This window comes from Anneissia japonica, unplaced genomic scaffold (genome assembly GCF_011630105.1).
Source record: "Anneissia japonica isolate Jap-2015-1 unplaced genomic scaffold, ASM1163010v1 scaffold1891_len642697_cov171, whole genome shotgun sequence".
NCBI lineage: Eukaryota > Metazoa > Echinodermata > Crinoidea > Comatulida > Comatulidae > Anneissia > Anneissia japonica.
Window position 1 is genome coordinate 261,724 of NW_022700553.1, and position 7,948 is coordinate 269,671.

The window sequence follows — 7,948 nt, forward strand, 5'->3', positions numbered from 1 at the left end:
ATATATATTTCAATTGTTTGATATTTATGCAATCGTCACACTGCAGCATAGGCATCGCGTTCATTCATGCATTGAATGGCCCCAATAATATTATGACACACCACAAGCTGCTCATGTCACAACTCTCTCCGTGTAGGAACTCTAGATGCTTACAGCGCCTACGGGAAGAGGATTCTTTAACTAAAAACCAACACTTAATTTTAAATGTTGTAAAAATGTAATTTTTTGATTATTTATTCAGGATACGGTAAAAAGTACCAAAAGCGGAAAAAGTTAAAAATTATGCAACTGAGACCACGCACTATTGTTAAACATTTGACTTTGATATGTCAACTAAGTTTTATCTTACAGTGACGTCACGCTTCTTAAGGGGGTGCACAATGGGACCTGTAAAATATTTTAAAAAAAATATTAAGTAAAGTTTATTATGTTAATATGGCATAGTCAAAAATCCCCTCTAGATACAGAAATAATTTTAGGTCCCTTTAAAAACACGTTTAGAGTCATTAATCTAAAAGATACTACAGAAAGAGTGTTGCAAAGTATCTATTTAGGGACTGAGCCCTCATCGTTCGTTGCGCTGCAACGGGCAGCGCACGTGCGTTAGCGAACTTGTTTGCAACTTGTCTGTAAAATGAAGCAATCCTATGGGGTGCCATACGCAGCAAAAGTCCATGTTAAAATCAAAATGTAATTGTAAAATTCAATGTCTAATTTGTTGTGACATCGCACGTGGTTCGTATAAATAAGGTATAATTCTATCGAGTTTTTACAACTTTTGGGGAGTTTTTATCATGCCAAACGGCGATCACTGTGCAGTGTGGGGATTTGATAAAGATCGGAGATATCCTGAAAGGTATAAATTGTTGGTTTTTTTTGTAATAAAATACTTGCTAAAACGGCCTTTTAAAGGGAGCTTCTTTGACTAAAGATGGCTATGTTTAGCGTGTATGGCGGTGCATGGAAGACGTGGATATTACTACTGTAGCATAACATTTTCACAAATATCAACCTATTTTAATTATGACTGACATATTTATTTATAAGCATATTTATTACAACACTTACACATACCATGAGGTGCAGTTGTAGTCATGGAAAGTTGATTTTCAAGGCATTATTTATTTATTTATTTATTTTTTTTGGATACCGCCGGCACTAATTTAAAGGTTTAATGTGAAGTAAACCGAGCTTTTCAGCCCAGTAAGCTTTTTCTGATAGCTCCCGGTGCTTCTTATCCCCGACAGGAACACCCCTTTCTCTCAAATAATTTTTCAAATCGGCAGATTTCCATGTTAGAAAACGCTGAATTTCTCTCGCTTGAGCCATCGTACATTACACCATACACGCGATAAACATACAGCATCGTATACACACTTAGGTCTTCTGGGTTCTGTGTTTTTTTCCCCTTTTTCGATCTCAACATGCTTTGCGCGCAATGCGCCCTCTTGCGGATTCGCCGATTCGCGATAAACGTTATGAACACACACATTACCATACACTACCACCACTACTACAGTATGTGTAACCGACGCCACGCACCGCATTACGCATTACGCAATACAGTACGCTACCATTCTACGTGAACTCATTTTTCAATATCACTCATCTACTGAATTGATATACTGGCTTGAGCAAATACGCTCACATGATAACGTGTTAATCTCATCTGCAATAATAAACTACCATTGTGTCAACCTGGAACAGTTGTGTACAGTCTGTCATTCTACCGTTATCCGAACCACTATAACAGCACAAGGCGGAGATATAATATTCACCCCTTTCTGACAAAGGGATCATATAGAATTGCCACAAGTCTCTTATTTTTTTTAATTATTTTTCTCATTCTGGACAGCGCCACCCAACGAGAAAGTTAATTTAGAGACGGAATTCGAATTCGAAAAAAAAAATCTAGTATGGGATGCCAATTAAATTAGGTATGGCGCGCACTAAGTGCAATAAAGAGTGAATAACCCAACATTAGGGCCTGGAAACCAGGCTAGCGATCATACTGCATAGGCCTACAAGCCTTTCAAGTAATGATATTTATTATAAAATAAAAACGTTATTAATGTAGTACAATGAAAATATATATATATATATAAAACCGAAAACATCCAAATTGTATAATGTGTGAATTGGGCATGGACAGCACGAAAACAATTTAAGTCTCAATACTAATTTCCCTAAAAAGTTCATATCTAGAAAAAAAATACAATAAAAATATAATTTAAAGCGCATACAAACGTGATATTCAACTCTCTTAATTTGTCCTGAATTTCAAGACTAGACAATATGTAGAAATCAAACAGTAGACATGAACGTTCATGAGCGTTTATGAAGGTTCGTGTTTCAATCAGTTTCATCTGGTAACTGCCATTTTTGCTATCCTATTGATAATATTTCTACCGCTTTGTTAGGATAGTATTTGCGGTGGGCGCACAATGCCCATGCGTCTATTTATTTTTAATATGATTTGACTGTCGATCAGAATTCATGAGCCATACACGAATTAATTAACTAACTAATTATTATGTATTATTTAACCTCACTTATCTGTAATATTTTGATGGGAGAAACACTAACCTCACTATGTTTGATTGGGAAAAAAATAACATCATCTGGCACAAGGTATTGTCTGTCTTCTGTCAATCGACAACTGTCATAAGAATTCAAAACCAATTGCCCCATGTCGACGTTACGTAGATTATCATATCCAGTACCTGAATATAGGCATTATACATAAATGTATTAGTAAATTAATCAATCAACCAATAAATCAACTGTACAACCAACTTAGCCAACTAAACAGCTAATCAACTTACCAATTATTTATTCAATAAATCAACCCTGTTGCTGATCCAGGATGGAATGGGGTGCGGGTGCGGGTGCACCGACGAAAAAAAGGACGTGGTCGGGGTGGGAAACCAGGGGTGGAGCCCCTCGAAAAATATGACAATTTAATGGTTTCAAAGGCTTATTTAATCGATTTTGGAGTCTACTAATATGTAGAAAATACACATATATTTTTTTTCTCCCCTACGATTTTTGGTTTTGGGGGGGACAGCCCCGCTGGCGCCACCCCTGGTTAACATAAACAGTACCAAACAGTTCATATTTATTCTGCTGTACTTCACTTATTGTTTTCGGTATAATTTAAACAACTTTTTAAAGCACTTCATCAATTTTGTATCCTGATTGCAATCATAAAAGGAATAACATTTTCTTGCAAATTATTTTGACATGCAATGTCTATTTTTATCGCTTCGTAATGTTGAATATTGTTGCTGCCTGTGTTATACAAACAGTGACACGTGTATATTTAAACCTTAATCAAATATTTGATGATTACAGGCGAGGCGGTAAACTAGACAATCATGTGATCCCAAGACATTAATTCTAAAGTTCACAATACAAAACACAAATTCACAACAAAAGCCATGGAAGCGGAGTAAGCGTAATTTGTCCGTTGACGCGAGTGAGCTGGTTGGTACACGAAAATCCAGGTCCTGGGGCGGATGCAGTATTTGGCGGTAGGAAGGGGTTGCAAAAATTTGAAGAAATAGTACCTATAGATGAAACGATGAAATGACACATTTATCATCATCGCATCACTATCATTATATACCGGTAGTCAAAATGAAGCGCCAACAAATTTTCATTAGGCCTATCTTTTTTTTTTCATCGGCGATTTTCGGCAACCATATAGTAGTATGTGATGAACCAAAGAAAATATAACTTACAAACATTCTCTTTGATGTATTTACTTTACCTACTTGAAAACAGTGCGTCCACAACCACCTCTGCACCACCATGGTTGGGGCTGAGGTGGGTGAGAAAATTTGAGGAAATAGTACCTTTAGATGGCCGGAAAGGACACTAGTATAATTCATCATCATCACACACCATCATGTCTTAGATAAAAGCTCCAGCAATTTCTCATGAATTCTAATTATTATGAGTGATAAACCATAGAAAAAAAAACTAGAGAAATACTTTCTTTGATGTATTTAATTTATTTGACCTACCTCAAAGCTGTGTGGGCACACTCACCTCAGCCCCACCATGGTTGGGGCTGAGGTGCAAAAATATGAAAAAAATAGTACCTCTAGATGGCCGGAATTAAATGACACTTTTAAATAGTAAAATTCATCATCATCACATCACCATTATAATATAGTCAAAATGAAGCGCCAACAAATTCTCATGATCCTTCATCAGCTACATTCGGCAACCACTGAGATCTTATAATGTGTGATGTAGAGTACCGTACCATAGAAAACACAACTTAAAAACATGTCTTTGGTGTTACTTTACCTACTTTAAAACTGTGAGTCCATACGCATCTCAGCCCCACCATAGTTGTGGCTGAGGTGGTAAAATTTGGGGAAATTGTACCTCTAGATTGCCGGACATGACACTCGGGCGAGAACGGGAAAAATTTACATAGGGTTTTCACCGGTATTGTAGTATCGGCGGTTGGTCTACCGGTTCGTGCAGAACTCGGCGTTCAAAAAAAACATTAAATGATGAATTTTATCAAGTTTCCCTGTACCTTACGTCACCCCACGCTTTAATTAAGAAACAGACATTGACGTTGGTACACTGCATAATGTTTTTGTCTCAAAATCAAGTAATGAATTGACCGAAGAAGCTACAATAATAAGCTTCATAAAGCATAGGGCCAAACCAATAAATCGCAGATGTGCATTTTGGGCGTATAATCCCAGAATAAACTTTCATTCGTTTGGCAATGGTAGGTTATATAAAACAGAAAATTACTACCATTGTTAAACGAATTAGCAGTGTGCATGCGGCGGAAATAGGGTAACACTAGATTGTAGGCTAACCTTCCGTTGAAATAATTTATTTTAACCAGCTCTTCAGTTTTGTTTTTGGAAATATTAGACTGTGTGATAAAACATGCTCCCTGCTGCGCTGCTTTTGCTCTTGCAGCGTTGGGTTATTAGCGGATATCATTATGGAGCGAGAACTGGACATGGCCGTTTCCGGATTTATACCATGTTAGACTCCACAAAAAACAAAAAAAACAAAAACAAAAAAAACTCGCCCGAACGCACCCTTATATGTAAAATTCATTATTATCGATCTAATTAATCGGTGTGATGTACCATAGGACTAACTTAATTGTCTTTGATGTATTTACTTTACCTGCTTCATGTGCTAAAAACCAATTTTGTCTTTGCACGCTTTTTCTCATACTTCTCAAAGGCACGCGCACCCGAATCTTGTATGATAGGTAATTCAGATGTTTGTGGGCAAAGTATACCGGTATCTTGCTATAAAATAAAATGTAGGCCTACTCTGGCTGTAGGGCTACCGCGCTTTTTTGTTAAAACCTGAGTAATATGCAGTTATTATTTCAACAATTTTCAGGCATATCTTCTAGATACTCGAAAAGTTAGGGGGGACCAACCCTTTCCCCTTAAAAATATGTGGGGAGGGGACGTGTTCCCTTTCCCCAATGACCTGCGCCCATGGTTCCGTGAAGAGTCCGCATCACCTCCGCCCCAACGTGGTTGGGGCTGAGGCGCGGAAAGTTTGAGAATATTGAACACTGGATGTTTTTTTAAATATTACTGATAAAAGAAATTACGAGTGGAAAAAAAAAACAAATCTTACCAGGTAGAACCTCAAAATAATTTACATCTGTTCTGCAGGTTTTTCTATCGACAAAACCCGTACCAGTTTCTACACCTTCAGTTCCAGACATGAGGAACATCAGGACCAGAAGATATGCATATTTATACATATCTTGGCTTAGTAAATTTCAAGCGAAGTACCGGTACTGAAATAAGGTGACTAAATGAATGCTATTTTCCTTACACAAGAGCTGCTGAAACTGATGCAAACACCGAGAACATTCAGATAACCCCATTTATCTGAGTTTTCTGGCTAATCGATTAAAAATATTTGTCAATCCAGGGCTTGAAATTAAGGGTTATTTGGTCGCATTTGCGACCTGATATTTTAAGGCGCGACAAGGAATTCAACTTTGTCGCGCTCAGTACGACAAGGTCATTTGATAGCGCGAGTAGATTTTGTAAGCGGCAGGAAGGTGGTTTCCCTCCAAATCCCCAATTATTTACAATTTGTACAGCCCATTATTTTCAGTCAGGCAGTACCATGGAGGTATTATAGTGAACTCACTATAATACCTCCATGGCAGTACGCAAAACATGTTATCATTCATTTTACATGTACTGTATCAACCAATCAGCATGACCTAGACTGTTAAAGTGTGACGTCGTACACTAAAATCGTGTCAATGTGCGCTCATCTTATTCTTGGTAAATAAGCGATCACCGTCAAAGCGAAGGAGACTGGTATTAAAACATCGGATTGCACGATTTTTTACTATTTTATTGAGTGCTACTCTTACCTGTACCTCCTCGTAATTGTGAACAAACAAATAGGTCTCACAGCAAATTTTGAAACCTAATTAAATGAAATAATATAGAAAGCAACTCCTTTACTACCATTTATTTACTGAACGATCCAGTCGGCTTCTGACCTACTTTTGTTCGTATCGGCGGCGTACAAAGAGTCAAATGACTTTTTGTCTGGCAACCTTGGTGTCTGTCTACCAGGAGGAGCCTGGAATTGGGAACGTTTCACTAAATGTAGTAGACGGTAAGCAGAATTATTTCATAGGCAACTATAGTAATGGGCCTCTATCAAGCAATTTATTTCGTTCTTAACAAAGTATCAGCAGAAAGTAAGCAAAATGATTGTTTAATCGTGTTTTGAAATAATATAAAAATTGAATTGTATATAAATGAATATTTAAAGATTAAATTTTAAACGTGGAATTAATAAAATGCAACAATTGAATGAATTGGTTAATTTAATCTATAAGATATATAAAAAAATATATAATTCTACAAGGAATGTTTCTTGTTTTGACAACAACAAAAACCGTAACAACCAAACAATATCGAACTAACTGGTAGTAGGCCTTCCAATTACGAAACTATATTTCGCGGAGTAACATCCCAAACCACGTGTGCGCCCGACTACACCGGCTGGCGAGTAAGGTATGTTGAGTCTATTGCAAGTTGTAAACCAATCAGAATGCTGGGATATTACATCATTCGGGGCAACTTGCAATGGTTGGGATATGTTACTCCGCAAAAACTTTGTAAACACTAGAAGTGTGACGATGTTCTCTGGCGGTTAATACTGAAGTTTCGAAGTTGGAAGGCGTACCAGTTTTTTTTTTTTTTTTAATAATTCTCAATAAAAACAACCATTGAACAAGAAAATGAAACTATAGATCGTTATATATGTAGGTATAAGATACTTTGCTGAAGTTGTACAGGTCCGGGCCTAATGTTCTAGGCTACAATATAACCTAAATAAGAAGTGTCGCCGGCCAACTGTGTGATGCCAATTTTTCGGGCTTAAAACGAAGCCTAAATGGCATTTGACAAGTGGGGAGCTGGAATCTCAGCACTCCCGAAATGTTGGTGAAAACTCTGGAACCGTGTTTAGGTTGAAATTATTATGTGTAAATTGATTTAGAGTTATCTCATAAAGAAAAAATTCCATCCACGCATATTAAAAATAAGTCTGCCAATTTCCGCGCAAATGTTGCAGTAAAGTCGGCCGTTGGCTATTGTAACCAATGTATAGGCATTCGCAGTGTTAATGCGATTCTGCGGACCTATTTTCTCGAAATTTCCTGCACAAATGAAGAAAAATACTGAAAAATTTAAAGAAAGTGTACAGAAAATATAATTAATGTTTCAGTAATAATAATTAATAATTTTATAATCAATATATCAATCCACTTAAGTAACTGCAGATTTTGGCAGTCCATTGACTAGACAGTTTAGCTAGCACATTATTACTGCTCATGTTTTTCCTTTTTTATATTGTGTATATCTGTTAATAATTAACAGAAATTTGTAATTTTCTTAGAAAT

The 7,948-nt window shown here is 36.8% G+C and overlaps 1 protein-coding gene across 1 annotated transcript in view; it reads right to left on the minus strand.

Moving 5' to 3' along the window:
* LOC117103361 (macrophage-expressed gene 1 protein-like) overlaps positions 1-5,848 on the minus strand; it is a 14,119-nt gene extending 8,271 nt beyond the window's left edge. The window contains exons 1-2 of the mRNA XM_033243903.1: positions 5,644-5,848; positions 2,587-2,723 (exon numbers count right to left, since the gene is read on the minus strand). Of these exons, the coding sequence (XP_033099794.1) occupies positions 2,587-2,723; positions 5,644-5,773 (267 nt within the window). The 5' untranslated portion in view covers positions 5,774-5,848. The remainder of the gene's footprint in view (positions 1-2,586; positions 2,724-5,643) is intronic.
* Positions 5,849-7,948: the final 2,100 nt, after the last annotated feature.